The sequence below is a fragment of the Battus philenor genome, unplaced genomic scaffold (genome assembly GCF_028537555.1).
Source record: "Battus philenor isolate CCGP_79_NKW_IND1 unplaced genomic scaffold, ilBatPhil1.0.hap1 SCAF_26, whole genome shotgun sequence".
Taxonomy (NCBI): domain Eukaryota; kingdom Metazoa; phylum Arthropoda; class Insecta; order Lepidoptera; family Papilionidae; genus Battus; species Battus philenor.
The window spans coordinates 1,920,748-1,941,615 of record NW_027181689.1 but is presented as its reverse complement, the minus strand read 5'-3'; the positions used below and the strand labels follow the sequence as shown (position 1 = coordinate 1,941,615).

The 20,868-nt window shown below is 32.4% G+C and overlaps 2 protein-coding genes across 2 annotated transcripts in view; one reads left to right on the top strand and one right to left on the bottom strand.

The window, feature by feature from the left end:
* LOC137925224 (muscle calcium channel subunit alpha-1-like) overlaps window positions 1–17,485 on the top strand; it is a 110,374-nt gene extending 92,889 nt beyond the window's left edge. The window contains exons 37-48 of the mRNA XM_068768636.1: window positions 30–170; window positions 1,144–1,309; window positions 3,698–3,706; window positions 5,364–5,529; window positions 6,679–6,781; window positions 8,416–8,494; window positions 9,281–9,373; window positions 11,681–11,721; window positions 12,837–12,913; window positions 14,689–14,795; window positions 16,816–16,882; window positions 17,180–17,485. Coding sequence (XP_068624737.1) covers window positions 30–170; window positions 1,144–1,309; window positions 3,698–3,706; window positions 5,364–5,529; window positions 6,679–6,781; window positions 8,416–8,494; window positions 9,281–9,373; window positions 11,681–11,721; window positions 12,837–12,913; window positions 14,689–14,795; window positions 16,816–16,882; window positions 17,180–17,251 — 1,121 coding nt within the window. The 3' untranslated portion in view covers window positions 17,252–17,485. The remainder of the gene's footprint in view (window positions 1–29; window positions 171–1,143; window positions 1,310–3,697; window positions 3,707–5,363; window positions 5,530–6,678; window positions 6,782–8,415; window positions 8,495–9,280; window positions 9,374–11,680; window positions 11,722–12,836; window positions 12,914–14,688; window positions 14,796–16,815; window positions 16,883–17,179) is intronic.
* Window positions 17,486–19,851: 2,366 nt separating this feature from the next.
* LOC137925307 (uncharacterized) lies at window positions 19,852–20,274 on the bottom strand. The gene has a single exon (XM_068768747.1). It carries the CDS (start codon window positions 20,272–20,274, stop codon window positions 19,852–19,854), a length of 423 nt encoding a protein of 140 aa, XP_068624848.1.
* Between the last annotated feature and the right edge of the window lie 594 nt (window positions 20,275–20,868).

Genomic DNA, 20,868 nt, shown 5'->3' with positions numbered 1-20,868 from the left:
GGATCATAGGAAAATGCCCATTATCGCAGGTTTCGGCAAGCTTTGCCCTCACCGGACTGCGTGCAAGCGGCTCGTGTCTATGAACATGCCTCTGAACTCGGACGGCACGGTGAACTTCAACGCGACGCTCTTCGCCGTGGTACGGACACAGCTTCAGATAAAGACAACTGGTATGTCATTTACACTTTCTATTTAGGTTTGTATATATATATATATATAGTATATGTATATAGATATATATTTATTTATTTTAAAGTGTAGTTAAACAAAGACCCAAATACAAGTCTTCATGTATATGTAGCATATTAGATATTATTATTGTGACGACCGCTCAATAATCGGACATGACAATGGAACCCGCCGAACGAGCCCGTCGGGGCTGACGGCGCAACGTCAAAAAGGTGCAGATGGGTTGATTAAGACGGTAAACTTAGGTGGGCTATTGTTGGTCACTGGCGACTTTTTACTGTAACTGTCAAGCGGTGGCTCATTTTTCAGGTGGCTTTATTGTTTTTTATCTCAGCTCTCTACTCTTCGAGCTATATATAAATATAAAACGGAGAAGTTTGTAATCTGACGTGTCGTTAACGATATGGAGAGTCGGCACATTACTTTGTATAAAAGTGGAATAATGTTCGCGGAGTTACAGTCCATTGTTAACATATTTTTTGAGTACAAATAACATTTCGATTCGAGCCCCACCTTAATATACATTATTATAGATTTTGGATCATATGTATGCAAAAAGGTCTCAATTTGACTGAAACTAGAATCTTGTCTTCCCTTTTAATAGCATCCGTTAAGCAACAAAAAAAAACACCCTTTATACACACGGTTTTTTATACTTGAATGTAACTTATATTATTGTTTAATTTTAGATACGTATTATTGGTATGATATAATTAATAATAAAAATGCTATCGGATTAAGCCCAGGCCCCCTATTTTGACTTTATTTCTATACTTTATCTATATTTTTCGTGTAATTGTAATCGGTATATATTTACGTTAAATGTACAGCAAACTTCAGCACATTAGAAAAATGTTACCGGTGTTTTTATCCTTTAGAAGCTTCTGAAAATATTACAAAATCATTTGCTAATAGATACGCAGGGCTATTTATAATTTGTTTACCACCAAATAGGAGTGATAGACGAATGTAACACGGAGCTAAGGGCAATTATAAAGAAAATCTGGAAGCGGACATCGCCGAAGCTTCTAGATCAAGTGGTGCCGCCGCCGGGTGATCCCAATGAAATAACTGTCGGAAAATTCTACGCAACTTTCCTTATACAAGATTATTTCAGAAGGTAAGCTTTAATTAACGCAATATAAAAAAACGACATATAAAAGGAGTTGGAGTAATTTTTATTATATTGTATTCTGCTGTCTGAATGAAGTACAACTTTTCTATTCAGTCGTAAGAATATAAGGATGCGTTTACATTGACAAAATCTCAATTTATTTGTCGAGGGAAAATATGACCTGAGTTTTAAACGCCTTTAAATACAAAAAGGATTTTAAACTCAGGATCTGTTGCGTATTGCATCTGTTTATAAGTGTGTTCAAATGCACTGTCAAACAGGAAACTATCTACCGTGTTATAGCGTGGATTATACAGGCTGATTGTTTATAGGTTTAAAACCATAGGTGAATGTTTAGCAGTTTATCTCATTTGCTAAATTAATAATTAATACACCCACTATATCTTTTCTAAAATTATTTCATTAATAATAAATACGTAATGATAATATAGTAATATATTTTTAAGTTTGGAATAATTGTTGTTCACTGTCTTTCCCTACAGACTTTATATTACTAGAAGTAATTAGAATGTTATTTAAATAAAAATAAATTATGTAATGTAAAATGTTTTGAAGTGATCACTTTATACATGATGATTGGAAATAGATGTAAAATCTTTAACGTTTTATTTTTGTTAAGTAAAGAGCTATACATTCATTACTTAAAAGCCTTCACATCTATAATCAACCACTCTGTATATAACAAATAAATAATTTAATTCTAGTATTATTTAGACAAATATTAGTAATAGTGGGTTAAAATATAATTTGTATTGATATATTATTTTAATATATATTATAAGACAGTTCATTTACTAACAACTAAAGGATTTTTCAACAAGAACTTTGTTTTTTTTTCAAAATTTAAATTAAAATATATTATAAATTTTTGTGAAAATGATTAATTTTTTTTCTTTTATTATAAATCGTAATACTATAAAAGATGATATATAAAATTATCTATTTCGACTATGCATGCAGACTTAGATTCTGAATTTTTTTTTAGAAAATGCCTTTGAATAGTTTGAGAAAATGACAAAGAAGTTTAAGATTGCAACTCATTCTATTGATTCATTATAGCCTTAATTTTAACAACAGAAAAACTAACATACTATATTGGTAAAAACAGTCAAAAGATATTGCACTTTGAAAGAATAACTAATGTATTTAGAAAGAAGTTAATTTAAAATTCATAATTATTATTCATAGTCATATTACAAGCTGCTTTATTTCAATAAAAATAAAAAAAATAATAAATATCTTATTGCGTTATTGTATATAATTTATTTTATTGGAATTAAAACCTGTAAATATTTTACTACCTTGGATAATCTATTGATAAATATAGTCGATACAAATAAGCCAATATTATTAAATAACATTTTCCTCTATGTTACTCGATAGAAAAATTCGGATTGCAATAAATTACCAACATATTAGCTTCGGTGATGAATGTATTTCTTGTCACATCGTCCAATTTTACATTTTATCAGTCATTTTTAACTATGTTGGAAAATGAAGTTCTTGTCGAAAAATCTTTTTATTATCTACTGCATAGTTGATGTCATCAAAAAGATTTGTACAATTTCATTAATGTCATATATCAGGGGTGGCCAAACTACGGCTCGCAAGCCACAAGAGGCTGTATGAATTATTTAAATATTTAAATTTGTATAACCTATTTCAGCTCCTGGGAAATCGAAACAAATTACGAGTGTGAATAATCATTATTATTATTCCACTATAAAATTAGAGAAATCCTAACACTGATCATAATTAACTAATCGGCGTCTTAAGTATTATTAGGAGTGCTGTCATATATGTATGCCGTTATATATCAATATATTCAAAACATATATTTAATACTTATGTTGAAATTATTTCAAGAAATATATTTGTGTAAAAAAAGCATTCTAAAATTTATTATATTAATAGATTATTCCTAATAAAGAAATTATACTTAATAAATTAATAATAAATAATAAGTTAATTTTAGAAAAAAATTTGAATCATTTTTTTTAAATAATTAAATATTAAAATGAAAAAATATATAATAATAAATATAAAAATATTGATGAATAAACAATTCGATTATAATAAAATAATAAAATTAAACTTATTATAATAAAAATAAGTTGGTTATTTAATAAAAAAATAATAATAATTTATTTAGGGAAAAATCCTAAAAATGTTAGTAATCCACCTAATAATAAAAAGTTAATTAACAAAAGAAATTTTAATTAAAGAATTTATATTAATAATAAATAATTGATTAATAAAAAAAAATTCAAATTTCGAAAAATTGCTCGCACTATGTAAGAGTTTGGCCACCCCAGTCATATATAGTAAATTTAATTCCTATCGAAATTAACTTGAATTATTTCTATTTTATAGGAACCATGCGTAAGTCTACCAAATTATAAGCAACTCGGAAAACAAAAAACCTGCTGTATTTACGCTTTCATGTCCCTGTCGATGGACGATAATGAGACATCGTACTGTCGATGACTCCGGGGGCTTGGCTTTTGATATTTTTTTCTATTTTCTTGGAAGTTTGCGAATGCTCCGTCTTCAACGCACTTACAATCACCTCTACTTCTATTCACTGTTCATTTCATCACATCACTATTCATCACATCATAATTAAATTTATTAAAACTAGTTTTCACTTCATCTTTAAAAATTATAATGACGTATGTACAATAAAATTATAAAATCAATTTCAGATTTTCCACTGAATGGATTTAAAACCACGACTAAAATAACATCATTCAAAAAAGTATATTATTTTATCCAAGAAAACTATACTGATGTTAATGAGTGGAATTAAATGTTGATGCTAACACAAGAAGCTAATTATTGTTGCGCACTATTTATAAAATTATTTTTGTAAAGAGCAACTGTTGAGTTTCTTGCCGGCTCTCAGCAGAACTGTCTTCCGAGCCGATGATAGCTTCGTATAGGTACAACAATTTCGACATTTTATGTTGATTGACGATTCGAATGTGGTTATAACAACCTATTCAAATTAAAAATATTATGATTTTGAATATACTGACCAATCAGATTATTTGCGTCTTTTAAATATCTTGAAGTGTATTTAGAATACATATTCCAAGGTGAAATACTCACACTAGACATTCGCTCTGCAACGATGCAGACCCAATGTTGGGAACGTGGTCATTCGCGCCGTCTTATGTTGAGACGTTAAATTTTTTTTAAAAATTGACGCATAAGTTAATCTTTGATTAAAAAATTTGTGTAACTCGAAAATAGATAAAATATGTCACCAAGGATTCTTTATTTAAGCGATTTAAGATCTTAACAACCTCCAAATTGTGTCATATCAAATGTAAAAAAAACGAAAAATAAACTAAGTAAACATAATTTTTTTTCTGTTAAATTCCACTCGAGTGAAGTCACGGGTCACAGCTAGTTGTTTAATAAAATACATTCTCATTAAAATTCTGTATATGTTCTAATTTGAATTGACTGTAATAGTTAAAGGTGATTGTAGATGTGTTAACGAAATATTTTATTTACAGCTTCCCGCACTGTCAAGGAAAAAAATTTTGTTTCGCTAGAAGACATAGCATGCGATATGGTTATAAAATATCTTTCCAAACATTCCAAAGCATGTTTTCTCCTTGTGTAACATTTTTGTTGTCTACAGCCATTCGCTTTGAAATACCGCACATATACATTGCTCAATCTTTTCACACCACCCCCCCATTTTTTTTGTTTTTGCTGAACCGTTTTCGTGTTATTTGAGCGTGACAGTGTTATACAGGCTCATGCATGTACGAAGCCGTTCGTTTTATCAATTGGCTTTATCTAACATTATTATGTGAATTTTGTATTATTGGCATTCACATAGAGAAGACATGTTATTGGAATAAATAATAGAGGTAAACATAACATCACACACGGTTGTATTAACAATCCACAAATTAGTTTTTTTTTATTCAGAAACTTTAGAATTAATTTTTGACTAACAACACAAAAGAATTTGATTGTTGATTTAAAGATATGAAAATTTGAGAATTCGAAAATGTGACAGGTTCCGTAAAAGAAAAGAACAAGCCGCTGCAGCGTCGCTGCAGAATAACCAGATGACTCTTCAAGCTGGACTGCGGACTCTGCATGAAGCTGGACCCGAGCTTAAGAGAGCTATATCCGGAAACTTGGATGAGATTGCACCTGAAGCAGTTGAACCTATGCATAGGGTAAGTGTTTCATCATCAGCACCAACCAAAGTACGTCCAATGCTAGATATAGACCTCCCTTATAGTTTTTCACAAATAATACTATAATAGCGTAGTCTTCCAGTTGTGATATTACGTTTGGTAAAAGCATGGCTCATATAAGTTATCTTTTTTAACATCAAGTCAACTTATTGCCAGTAATAAAATTTGTTATAACAATAGACTGTAGGAGATGGGATGTAAGAGGAAATCTGATCTAAATGCAAATAATGCAAAGAGTGGCAGATATTGTGAAGAAAGAAAGATAAAGAAGAGAAGAAAATACGTAGTAAGAAAGAAGAAAATAAAAATCAAAACTGACTAAACAATAGGACCCTTAAAAACGGGGGCCATAAAAAAGTTAACTTGATGATGAGAGTGATAATAATATCACCGTTAGCCAACTTAGATCAGTTTGGGTGGACGCACTTACCTCGATACACTAACAGAACCTTAACAACATGGTCTGTGGAAATGATGATTAAAGTTTGAATTTGCCAAAATGATAATTGGAAACTATAGTAATAATAAGCATGATCTCTCACTTTGGGATTCTTTGGTAATCTCACCGTTACTATAATTGCCACAGACAGAATCGAATTAAGAATGATTAGGTAGAGTGAATGTAACTAACAGAAAACTATTATAGCGAAGGTAACAAACATAGGCCAACGGATTGGTAAATTGAAGTACAAGTAGACAGGCCACGTATCACACTGAATAGTCGCTTGGGCTTGAATAGTCACTTGATAGTCGCTTGGGCTGTACGGTTTTGGACAGGAGACGAGGAAGCGGCAAGCGAAGAGTAGGTTTTAGTAGGAGTTAGAATTATCGTACAAAATGACACTTATGAAGGTAAGAATATATAGTGCATGATCATATAAGGTCTGTCTCTTTTAGAGAAGAGAGTAATGGAATGTTACCTTAGAGATGGTAGGAGAAGTAGAAGACAGTGTGAAGATGATGACAGTTCAAGAGTAAAGTTAATATAGAAGATAAAGTCGTAAATCAAACCATTTGTGTTTAGTATGGAAATGTAAAATTTTGTTTTAAACGCTTCCATTTTTAAATAAAGGACTTCTATGTTCGTTTATATGATTTTTAAATTTACAACTAACTGTTCTCTTTCAGCGTAATCACACATTGTTCGGTGCTGTATGGACAACGATCAAGAAACGTGGCAGAGAAGGATTCTATCGACCACCGGTTTCTGGTCATGAAAAAAGATCGAGCGGTAAATAATATTTTTGTATTTTAAATGTTTATTACATTTGAAACGATTCATGTAGATTAAACGAAGACATCTATAATAATTCCAATTTTAAAATCAAAATAGAAAAGAGAGATATATATACCAGTTATGATAAATCTAACGAATTAGATGCGCACATATTTCCTATTAAATTTATAACTAGTACAAAAGAAACTACACTATTCTGAACTGTTGAACATATTTTTAGTCTTGCAAGACTGTTACAATTTCATTTAACTAAGAAAGGAACTAATATGTAGCATCCAGCATCCTTAAGAGATGTACCCCGTGGAGGGATGAAACACGTGTAGAGTGGATTGGCGGTAGTGGTTGTATTTCGCATTGTTTACCGCACGCGCATTTATCAACGAACTGGCGGGCGGTGCACTTAATTGCACGACTACTGCTGCACAGCGGAAGATATATATTGGTTCCTTTCTTAGTTTGGGTGGACTTTATTTAACTCTTAGCTGACAAACTTTATCTGTAACATTGATAATACCTTCAAATCAAATAAGCCTGGCATTGCTCATTGGTATACTACGTAGTCCTCGGTACGTCGCCTTCGTCCACCGTTTCTTGTCTTGGTGTATTCTTTTCGGTTGGCCCTTTTACTTGGGCGTGTCGAGTTACTTTGTAAGTGACTTGCTTGGGTGGCTTCCCTGGTTTCTTATGGGTCTTTGGATCTCTTTCCGTATCATCTTGGTTCGGTAATGCGTGACGTGGGTTACGTATTTTTATTGTAAAGCTCTTCTTTGGTATGTTGGTAGTGCACGGCGTCTTAGAAAAATCTTCTTGAAGCATCTCCGAAGTATAGATTTAATTCGCGTTAATTTGCAGTTTCGTGTAATTTATTATTGAAATTTATTTTTAGTGTGAAATTTAAGGTTTTATTTGAGGTTAACATTTAACCACGCCCAGATGGATGAATTTGACGGGGATTCCTGGACGGATCCCAACCGCCGACAAGTACATTAAAAATTACTGTAAATAATGATTCTGATACCTGTTCCTTTATAAGTACAATATTAAAATACAACATTGTAGAAATATCAAGCCAATCCAATAAAAAAAATATTTTTACTTATTCTATGTTGATGTTAATGCTAAGTAAGAAAAGGACCGATATTTAGCCACTTCCGCACATGTTGTGGTAGTCGTGTAACAAAGCGCACCGCCCGCCAGCCCCCTGATACATGCGCATGCGGCAAAGAATGCGAATTTCACAACTGCCACCGTTAAATCACTCAACACGTGTTTCACCCCTTCACGGGGCATCTTCGGGAATTATGTTACACCGATTAGTGCCAAACACAGAGTCTCGATGTTAAAGCTGTTAGCAGGGGCTTTTATAGCTTTATCGGAACTGAGTTTACGGAGCGGAAGGTTTCGTGAAGTTAAAATAAAAAAAAGATTGAAAATTGTTGGCAAGTATGAGAAAATATCTGGCGTACGACTTTAGTTACCAAAACATGCCTAATGTGTTTCTTTCGGTGCACAATTGTCTACAAATGTGCTTAAAAATAGTCAATTTATGTAACATATTGCTTGTTTCGGTGACCATGGCATGTAGTATTTGTATTGAAATAAGTATGTAACCATTAAATTTGTTATAGGTGCGGACAAAGGCCAGTCATTAAGTTTAATGATGCAAAGAGAGTTGGGTTTGGATGGAAAAATGCCAGAGGAAGAAACGTAAGTCAAACTTTGACATCTTTCTTAGTTATAATTATGCTAGTGAATAAATACACCTACACTATTTTAAATTTTAAGACTAATGACTTCAATGTTTTGAATCCTTTTAATTGAAATTATTAATTCATCTATGTAAATACAACATTTGCTATTACGTAGCCAAAAAAAAAATGGTATATGCTTCTGTTTTTTATTTAAACATCACAGAAGAAAGTCATTATTCAATATCACAAACATTCTTTTGCACATAGCATCTTTTATATTTTCGTGATTTCTTTTTTCAAATTTATACGGCCTTTTCTTTCCATTATTTTCAAAGTCTTATTTAAATAATTATTTTAAATCCATGAAAAATAATTTATATTCTTTAAGCATGAAATAAAGAATATTAGCGAGCATAGGTTTGTACCTTGTGGTACTCCCAATATATTTTTATTATATAGGAGTGTTTTATCTTTACAATTTTTAAAATTGAGAATAATTTATCTCTATAACAGATGTTTTATTTTAACTGCAATTTGTATTAGTATGCGGAAAAATTTAACATAAATGTAAACTACTAATATAATATTATTGTTAATTTATCTTTTAACAACTTGGTTGCCAACTGCCACGTTTTTTTTAAACTTATTATATATTTAGGTAAATATGGTAAATAAATATACATTATACTTTAACATACCGTAGAAAAATATAACCTTTTTATGCCGCAAGCGATGTAATATGCTTTCAAATTTCATATAAGTTTTTGTAAATAATTCAGTTTCAAATTGGGGTTTTTTTAAGGAAATTCGACGAAGGTCATCAAAGCGATGAGGAGATAGCTATGCAGCCGCTTCTACACGGCAAGGACTCCGAACGAATATTTAGAGTTATCGAGTGAGTATATCAATTATTAAGCTTCCAGTGTTTTTCATCAAGGACTTTGTTTTTCGAATCAAGATTTGAGAAAGAATTTTAATATAAAAATGTTTATTTTTTATATCATTAGAAATAGTCAAGTTTGATAATTATTTATGATGACCGACATCGGTCAAAATATATGTATATATATCGATAATATAGAATTCGATATATTATATTTTGGTACAAAAGGCGGACAAATTTTTAGGTGATAGATTCGTGTAAACTATTTTTGACCATAAAATTAGCTTTGTTCGATATTTTTCTACAATATCAATTCAGAAATAATCCCGTAAATATTAAAATGCAATGGACAAAGGTGAAATAGCCGCCAAGGTCTTTTGAAGAGGTCCATCAGACACCTTGAAACCAAGTTACGTATGTACACTGTCAAGTTAGACAGATGACTTTGTTAAAGTTATCAGAAGATGCTGAATGTTCCATCCAGTCCAGTTGGATCAAGGGAGGAAGCTATGTCCAGTATTGGACATCCTAGAGCTGAAATGATGATGTAAGATGACGAAAGTATTATTATAATAACTGCACTATAATATTCAGTGTTTTTAAGCAACATGATCGGGATAGCCAAGCGGCTGAATTTCGAGAATTTGAAATTATAAATTTGAATTTTTATAAATTTCTAGCTGTTCCCGCAAACGTTATTTTGCAAAAAAAAAATAGGGTTTTAATTAACAAAAAAAATAAGGGTTGATCGTAGAGGGGTGAAAATTTAAGGTTGTATGTATTTTTGTATGCTGTAGCATAATGAAATAAAAACCAAAAAAATTGTCTAAAAAATAAAAAAAATATAATTTAGGGGTGGACCACCCTTATCACTTAGCGGTATGAAAAATAGATAGTAGCCGATTCTCAGACATACTGAATACGCATATAAAATTTGGTAAAAGTCGGACAAGCCGTTTAGGAGGAGTTCAAGTTCGAACACCGTGACACGAGAATTTTATATATTAGATTTTTTTACTATTTGACGTTACACCGACCTGTAGAAATCGTGTATCATTGAAATTCATATCTGCTGTAAAAACAAAGTTCTTATTGTTAAACTATATTTTTACAGGTTAAGATTCAACAGCATTCTATTATACGGGGTGATTGGTTATAGGTGTAGTGTTTTCGGTGCGAATGTGTAGGTTATTTACTAAATCAGGTAATTTAAAAAATTAGCTTCTTTTATTTCAATATTAATAATTGTTTACTATCTGTCGTTGCAGAATTTGTACTACCAGAAGTTATTGGCATATCGAATTTTAGTTAAAATAATAATGTTACATATATCACAGTTTTAAAGCATTTACATGTAAAACCAATCACGCTGTATAGTTCAACTTACCCTGGCTTTTGATCGTACATGTGAAATATATTTTCTAAATTTCGTTGCTAATTACGATCTTTCGTTTTAATTTGTTCATTAATTTTATGAAGTTATCATTGTCGTATTTTCACATCATGGCACATTAAAATTATTCGGAAAATCATTGTGTTTTACACTGTTGTCATACAATCGTTTCCTTGTATTAAACATGTAATAAATAAATTATTAATTAAAATAAATATGATGGGTATTCGCGATAGTTATGTATCTGAACAGCTGCATTTTTTACACATTTTTTAAAGTTTTTAGTTGAGTCAAGTAAAAACAAATATTAAAATCATATAGTGACTTACAGCTGTCAGTCATCTTTGTCAAGCCCCTTAATTAATTATGGAATTTTAGGCTTATTTAATATAGGTGTATAAGTTTTATAAAGATGGATATATAACTTATATAATGAAAAGTAATATATGATATAACGTACCCATAAATCAATTATTTCAGTAAAAATTAATATCCTTATGATAATGTTGTAAGAAAAAGCTTTTTCTAAATTTTAATAACTACATTTTAATGTAAGTTATTATTACTTATCTCACTAAATGGCCTGTTGCATTTTAATACAAAAAAAACATGTTATAGTCACATCGGTTTATATATATATATATATATATATTATAAAGCCTTAGTTTGATAAAAAAAGTTATACATTCATCTCTTTAAAGCCTTTAAATCACTAATCTTTCTTTATAAGACACGACTGCATTTTATGAAATGCTTAATTAAAGTCATCAATGTGAACACGTCTTTATAATACACTACGATGCGATTGGTCAAGGGGCGTGGCTAAGTCCACTATGACGAAACGTTTAACGCGAATGAGCTATAGTTTTGGAATTGATACCGCTATGATACCAGTGTAAGACACTGAACAACGATGACGTTTCCAGAAAAACTTCGAACGACTTAATGCAGAATATGAGAAATAACAGTAAGTCCGTTTTAGTGTGTTGTGATTGTGTTATTTTATATTATTTATTTCTAACAACTATTATTATTTTATTTATTTGTTTATATTTATATATTTCTCCCAATGTTTGGTGTTGTGATATTCACGGATTGCATTATATTTTATTGTATTTTATGTTGCTTATATTTATATTTATTTATATGTTTATGTAATATATTAATAGACCCGATTTTGTACTTCCAGAAATTATTTATCTGTAGCATTTGAATAAAAAAAGTAAGTAATTGAAACGTATTTTAGTGTGGTCACATTATTTATCCATTATATATATAGATGAATGCAGCTGTTGGAAGTTCGAAGCGAATTGTTAAACGCGCGAAGTTCAGAGCGAACTGTCAAATATTGGCCGTTTGTTTTATATTTTTTCATAAGAACCTTTTACAAAGTATTCGCAAAGTGATTCGCTAGTAATGACGTGATCAAGGCAAATAAGGATTCCTAAAATATATGTATGTATGTATATATATGTACACCACTATTAATATACTACATTAACATTATCCCAATAATAACAAGCATGATTGTTTTTTTTTTATTCGAAATACTTAGTATATCTTTATGTCTTACGTTGTTTTTGTGTTTATTTCCTGACTGTGATCTACCAAACCAACTTTTCTATGCTGTGATGATGGAAAACTAACATTTGATGTATTTAGGCAACCGAAATATTTTTTTGCTATTTACTAATATTTATAACAACATACTTTTTTGGCGAGTCGCTCTTTGAACAGCCTACACCGAAGGCTTTTACCACCATTTACACCTAAAAGCCAAATAACCTAGCGGCCTATGATCCTGTGCAAAAGCTAAAGTGACGATCTAAGTCTAGACCCATGAAGAACAAAGGCTTACGAATTGTAAACAGGTTTCTAGGCCGAGTGCCTTCAGGGCTTCGCAACCTTTAACCAGCCGAAAATTCTGTAAATGCTGTAGAGTTATAAATGCCACATCAGGCAGACATAAATGATTAATGAACGATAAATAATTGACAAACATTTTTCATTAGATTTTGTTTTCATCTTTTGGTGAAAAGCTAGAAAATTTTCCTGATAGCAAAACTTTACGAATTGCTACAGATCGTGACAGAACGCCAAGACAGAACAACGCGGTGCCTTATTGTGTAGAGAATCCAGCGGAGAGCCTTATTACTCGAGTGAGTATAATTATATAAGGAAGAGAAAAACCTGTTGATAGAGAAGAGACGAATGTATATTGCCAAAGAAGTAACAGTGCATGTAGAAGGTAACCATTACCCTACAATGTTTTGTATAAATTGAAAACTAGATAGATTGTTAAATTAAAAATATTGCATATGTGATATAAACACAAAAAAAAGAAATAAATCTAATTAAAATATTTTTGTTTACACAATATATTATTAAAAAAATTATTAAAGTTATTCATTTAAAATTAAAGAAGATACATATAATCGAAAATTATAATAGTAAGAATAATATTATGACATATATTGTATTTTATACTCGGTGCTAAAATACACTACGAAAGAAGACCTAGATCTTCTGTAGGCAATTAAATACAGCCTTGCAATAATTACCTTCGTAAAACCTTAAAAACGTAATGTACTTATAATTTATAATATGTTTAAAAAAAGAATCAAAAAGCAACGTAAATAGTTTTTCTTAATAAGACGTATTTAAAAGCGATCACAAAAATAAACGACTCTGTGTTTGGCACTAATTGGTGTAACATTACTCCTGAAGATGCTCCGTGGAGGGGTGAAACACGTGTTGCGTGATTGAACGGTAGTAGTTGTGTAATTCGTATTATTTACCGCATGCGTATTTATCAGCGGGCTGCCGGGCGGTGCACTTTATTGCACGACTACGACTGCTTATGCGGAAGTAGCTATATATTGGTCCTTTTCTTACTTAGAACAGACTTCCGCAAAATAACGCCTGATTACATTAAATAAAAAAATAAAAATTAACGAAAAACAGTTGAGTTTCTTGTGGGCTTTTCTCATGTTTTGTTTCAGTCCATAGGTGCCCACTGCAAGGCATAGGCCAGTCTCAAAGATGATCAGGAGATATACTATAATCGCCACGCTTGGCAGGCGATGGCGATCGCAGTGTGGTATTATGGTACGCAGAGAACGCTGCTGCCTATCCTCTGGAAACTTGTTACTGAGCAGTAGCAATTCTATATAATTAATGAACAAAGTATAAAGTATATTGCATTATGTCCTGGGAATCGAACTCGCGACCTCTTTTCACAAGTCTCCCTCTTCAACCGCTGTGCTACCACTACTTTCATAGATCACAACATGTTAAATAACTCACATAGTTAATTTTTAAGGTGAAGGATGTCTTTGTAGTGGAACTCGATTTGATTCTAGATGCTTTCAAATTAGGATTCTCCAGTTTATTCTCTATACGTACACAAGAGATCAGTATAAGAGATCTTTAACAGGTTGAAAGCTTTCTACTTGGTCTCTCTTATAACGACTTCCACTCACTATAAACTACAATGGTTCTTGGTTTTTTTAAACTATCTGATTTGTGAAGAATCCATAACAAACTTGGATTTCATTTTTTTACTTGATGACTTTAAAAACCTTCCTAACAAGTCTTTACTTCATGATTTTTTAAATGAAAAACAGAGTCATTACATGAATTTACGTAGTAAAAATATCATGTTCACAAAGTTGTTTTTTTAGTGTATTGCAGAATCGGTATTTATTAGGGGGACCGGAAAGTAATGTCGATTTCTTAAGTTAAATTCACACGACAACATTTTTAATCAGTTTTTATTTCTAATCAACAGTGTCACCTTCGTTATCAACAACCTTTTGCCATCTAGTATACAAATCAATGCCAGAGCGGTAACAAATCAATTGGTTTTAGTGTAAGAAATGTCGACAGAAACGACATTACTTCCCGGTGGCTCTAATAGTATTATTTGATCCAGGTTCTAATGGAGCAGGGGCTGGGCAAGTATTGTGATAAGGACTTCATCCAGAGTACCTCCCGCGAGATGCAGGAGGCGCTCGACCTCACCCAGGAGGAGATGGACACGTGAGATCATTACAACCATTTCTTAAATCTTAACACCGTCCTTCTAGACCGTAACGCAGCTGTTTCTTCACTGGTAAAATACATATACATAACTATAACAAAAATTAAAACTTAAGACATAGAGCACTATAACAGAGCATATCATTATAGCCAATCATCAAATCGTAACCCGTAAGTAAAAATAGTGTAAAAAAAATGTAAAAAATATTATAAAACGCTGTCGTGCCTCGCAGCTGGGAGAAGAAAGATCCGTATCAAATAGCGGCGACCCTCTCCCAACTGTCTGCGTTTAGTTAAAGCGAAAGATAAATATTGTAAAAAAAAACACTAGCGATACAAATTAGAATTAATAAAAAAAGCCATCAAATCATCGCCCGTATATATGCTATTGTAAGCTTGTTCCATTTCTGTCAAATTCGACATCTACAGGTAGATACCTTGTGATTTTTTTAAAAACTAGTTTATTCTTCCATTAATGTTTTTCCACAAAAAGTGGTAATAGTCTTTTAGGAAAATAGTTTAATGAAGCTCAAATGGAAAACCACTTCTCGGAACCTCAACTTACACGGAAAATTCCCGAAAGTAGGATCGTAAGAGAAAATATGAAATTATTCACGGAAAAAATGTTCAACAAGTCTTCAGTAATGGGTAGTACTGCCTATTTTTGTACTTTTTATGAATATATTTATCGTCTTATTGCTGTAATCTATTTTAGTAATCGATCACTAACTAAGCCAAGGTGACACGAAAAAAACTGTAAAAAAGTTGTGGCACTATTTGATTGCTAGCCAGTCTAGACTTTGTACAGCTTCATTGAAATTGAGCCCGTGAAAACAGAGGTCCACGGACTAAAAATTTTACGCTGGGGATCGTACCTCAGTTACGACGAAGACGTCTACACGCGGAGAACTATAACCGTGTGGGTGTATAGTGTAGTGAGTGGGGTGTTGAATAGGTAGGACGAAGCGAGGACTACTCGGTGGTCGGGAGAGACACGGGGCTCTCCGGACCGCCCTAGCTTGAACGCGGGTTAGGCGGACGCGGCCGCCGTGTCATGTGTAGGTGTGTAGTGTATGACATGTGCATCGAGACCGAGTTATTGTAGTGAAGGAGTTTGCAGAAATGTATATATGAGTATCGTATTGCAATATTATTTATGATAGTCAATATTGAATTTCGCATGAATAAAATCGTCGATAAAATTACTCTTAAAAACGTTTAAATTTAATTTCAGTTAAAACTATTTTTCGATAATTTTCAGAATATATTAACAGAATTGAAATACATGAACGCAGAAATGGCTTTTATTTGATATACAAATAACTCTTGAAAGTTGAATATAAAGGAAGTTATAAAGAAATTGTGTATATGGTTTTTCCTGTATAATTTGATTTTTATGGGTTTATTCGGCGGAGGCGACAAATTATTAACAAAAATATCTCTCTACGAGTACTTGACGTGAAAATTATTGTAGTTTGTGAATAATAACATGATATAATACGTTGATGTTTCTAAAATACTAGAGCTAAATATAAAGTTGTTTACTTTGGGACAGTTGATTTATTGATCAAATTATATGTATGAAAGTAATAATAACATACATCAGATTATAATGCGCTACTATCTGAGAAGAACTAACCAGAAATTTACAAAGGCTTGTAATTTTTTGTTGATGATTTTTTTTATTAAAATTTAAACAATTTTCAAAGATCTTTATCATGAACATACTCTGAAATAGAGCCTTTTAAAAGCCTTACGTTAGTTAATAATATAAAAATAGAAGGTAATAACAACACTAATTATTGAAGTGTGTATATTCAGAAATTGTTGCAGTTAAAATTTCAGTTACAGCTACATTAATGTTACGGAACTAAATCGCCCGTTCTATGGGATTCCCCTTTTCGATGCCATGATTCCTATGATAAATTGTAAACAATTTTTAGGTGATGAACTTTAAGTTGCTTAACATCTTTTTAAAAAAAAACCTTTAAACTTTGAATCTTCTTTTATATGTTTACAGCGCCGCAAATCAAATCATCCTGCAGGAGCGAAAAATGAAATCCGCTCAAAACGGTTCGGGCGAAGTGGTATGTACATCGGAGATATTTCTATCACTATAATTGACATTCTGTACAATAAATTAACAAAAACCAACAATGGATATAGTTTTTTGCTTTAAAATACGTGTATTTAAATTTAAATCCATCTGACGTGGTTCCAAGAGTTTGCTAATTATTCACGTCTAATATCACGTATATCTACAATTCGCTTAATTTTTAGTTGAAAAATAAACGACCGAGAAAAATCGCTATAATAGTGTTCACATACCTCGTTCCATATTCAAATGAGGAGTTTTTTTTTAAATATTTGTCTTTATATTTCAGGAAAGCATACTGGCCAGGCAGTATCATCCCTTCCATCAACCGCCCATGCAGCCATTACCGAGAAAAAAATAAATCAAAAGCATTACGTTTTTATGGGTTTCTACTTACTCCTATGTCGGTTGGCAACCGAATAGGTTTTTGTTTTACCCTACAAGGGTTTTCAGGACAACCCGTAGCGGTTCCTCTGGGGTACTAAGGAGATGCTGATTATTGAATAATTTGTAAATATTTTTTTTAGTGTGATTACATCAGGATGCTTCCTGTGATTTGTTTGCAGATAAAAAAACTAGCGACGAAATTTAAAAAATATATATAATATAGAGCTTATTGTAGCGACCAAAAAAGGGATTGACAGTTGCCTTCGAAAATATTTAAAAGCGTGAATGTTAGAGTAATTTGTATGGCGTAAATTTTTGGTATTAAAGAATATATGTATTATAAATAATTTTATATATATCGAGGATATCGGAAATTGTCCTCGTCTATATATCCAAGATTTTTTAATTAAAAAAATAACTGGATACTCATATTATTGGCTGTATGGATTTTAGCCCTTTGCCTTTCGGATGGAATTTAAAAAAATAGTAGTATATCTATTTTCTCTAGTCCACAATAAAAAAAAGTTTATTTCATAACATTATAAGAAGGTACATTCTGTTTGTACTTACATATATTTGCGTATAGACCAAATAGTATTGCTTTTCTTTATTAAAAAAAATTAAAAATGTATTCTAAATTTAAATATTTAAAATTAAAACGCGTGGCGATGTGCCTTAAATTAAAAAAATATATATATATTTGAATATATTTAAAAAATCGTGTGCCAAAACGTGGAAATATATATTTTGTAATTGATATTTTGCTATCTGTGTATATCTTCTCTCATACATACCATACATACATTATAAATATCATATTTAATTACATTTTTTTCAACATATATTTATATGATACAAGTAAATGCGTTTTTTTCTAGTCATCATCTATCGCTTCTTTAGGTAATTTCTATTATTGGACCCTTTATAAATACGAATATATTTTAATGTTGTATTTTGTATGGAATATACTAAAACTGTTAGAGCTAATAAATTTTTAAATTGATTTTCTTAGTTTCATTGAATGTCTAATTCGTACCTGAGTATTTTATTGAAGCAAGCGAAAACGCTTTCACAATCTTCTCTATTTGATAACTCGAATGTAATTCTTTTAAGATAATTTATTCTAGGACGTCAATGCTGGGCATTCCCCTACAGATTCCCGATATATCCTGGGTGGAAGCGGGCTGGATCTAGCATCTTTCGATGATATTTACAAGGTATTTGATATTTGAAATACCGGTGGATACCTGTATTAAATCCTGTATTATTAATAAAAAAATTACTTGTTACGTTTTTATTTATCTCAGTTGTTGTATTGATTTGTTAACACATAATATATGAAATTCAATAAATATTGTTCCGAAATGAGTAGATATTATTTATTCTATTACATAGACAGTAGAAGTAGATAGGTAAAAAAAAACGTGGAAACAAAAAAAAACATTAAATTGTATGTTACACTTTACATGTAACAGGCTCGTATGATATTATATAATTAAAGAAGTAAAATATATAATTAAATTGACAGTATTTATGAAATAATATTAATATCTTGCGTTTTGTTTATTAAAATATTCTCTTAAAAAACATAATCAATCGTTCGTTATCAAGCGAGGACTAAATTTTCGTACAAATTAAATTAGATTTATATTGTGCATAAATTCAATTTTTATCAACTAATGTAATATCAAAATACCGGATATTTTAAATGAATACCGGTTTTTAATAACGGACAAAAAGGATTCCGGTATTTTAAGGCTTAGCTTAGGAAATTATTTTACAATGCGTTTGCCGTTCCGTGCTCAGCTGGTGGCTTAAAAATAAAATGAAACATAAAGGTTTATTTCAAAGCAATTGTTTGTATAATTCGCAAAACCTTGAATGACAACAAAAAACTTTAAACAAATTCGATTTGTGTTTTGTACGCGGGGTCACGGTATGTCCTCTTTCGAATTATTCAACCCCCGTCCTAAATCTCTAGTAGACCCTAGCTTGTTGCAAATCTCGGATTTTAATTCATAAATCAACTTGTCAATTTCTTCCTCCATTATGCTGCTGTTATCGTATTCCTTATCAGTGTCATCTCCCGTCGTAGACTTCCGAGGGTCTGATGAACTGCTGCAAGCCTCGAAGTCGAAAATGTTCTGGAACTCTGGTATCTTGTTTGATATCGTCGTGATTTCCTCTTGGGTGAAGTTAATATCCTTGACGATGATCGTCTTTATCTGGCAGGGGGAGCAAGAGTACGCGCTCGCTGCATCACAGGAACTTTGGAGGGGGCCGCCGGACAACTGGATCCGGTTGTTCGACTTACGTATGTCCGCGAGTGACTCGCTCGCGTGCGTCGTGAGCTCACAGATCTCCGTCTGCAACTTCTTGATCAGACACTCGAGTTTCGCGATGCGTTTCTCAAAGTTTATACTCGACTTGCGCTTTTTTACATTGGTCTGCGAATTAGTAGGCTGCTGCTTGTTCTCGGTTTTATTTCGAAATCTCTCCAAGAAACATTCTAGAAACGGTTTCTTCTGTTTATTGTCAACGCAATCGGCTGGCTTACCTTTGGGTGCCTCCATTTTACTCATGGTATCTTTTCATTCTTTCTCTACACTCTTCTAGTTTGTAGCGTTTCTCTTGTTCCACGCAGGGATCAGGTGTGGGGGGAGGTGGGAGCGTAGGGGTGGGAGCACAGCCCGGCCAGGGCAGGTCAGGGTGTGCGGCGACTGAATCTGCAACTTCTTCGCACCTCGAGGTTCCCGTACGTTCGCGCTCTACGGGGCAAATGATTGGAAAATCTTGAATGCTTATCTGAATAGGCGGGTTCTTTATCTTCTCGATGCAAAGCCCGAAGCAATCAGGCGGAGGAATTGGTTCCGGAATCGGCGGTGTCTCGCAGATCTTTACACCAGCTTTCTTCAACTCTTTTATCTTCTGTAATTTGCAGGGGTCCGGTGGCGGCGGTTCAGGTTTTGGTTCTGTTGTGCATTTTTTTGTTATCATGGTATGTCAATAATTAAATTCATGGTTATGATTATTTGTTATTTAATTTTGAACGAATTTCGCCGGTTACAGCTCCGGTTTGTCAGATGTCATGTTTGATTTTTCGTAAAGCGATCGCAGATGTAGAAACGTGCCAGTATGCAGATTGTTTTGTCTTGAGCTATTTTATTAATACAATGTATTATTTTTTACATTGGTAAAAAAATATTGGAGTCTACGCCGCCGGTTGAGGTAAACTATATTACAGTCGGTAGCCAATGATTAAGAAATTGTCCAAAACTGTTATGGCGGACAGTCCCACTACGTCGGACTGTCCTGTCCGCGGCGGCAACATGCGCGCCCTAGCGCATTGACGTAAGCCAGCAGCCCGGATCCCCGGTCGTTCGGCGCGCGCGTCTCACCGTACTCTGGGTTCGGCCGCAGATCAGCGCACTTGCGTGTGCGCACGCCCTAATAAACTCTCGCTCCGACGCGCCTACCCTCCGACGCGCCTACCTTTGTATAGTGGTTGTGTGAATAATAAATTTTCTCAATAGCATCCGCTTATCTCATTTCACCACCACACTGTGTTACTTAAATATATGGACTGATTAT

Coding starts and splice junctions, on each gene's coding strand:
- LOC137925307 (XM_068768747.1), bottom strand. CDS start 20,274: ATGATAACAAAAAAATGCACAACAGAACCAAAACCTGAACCGCCGCCA.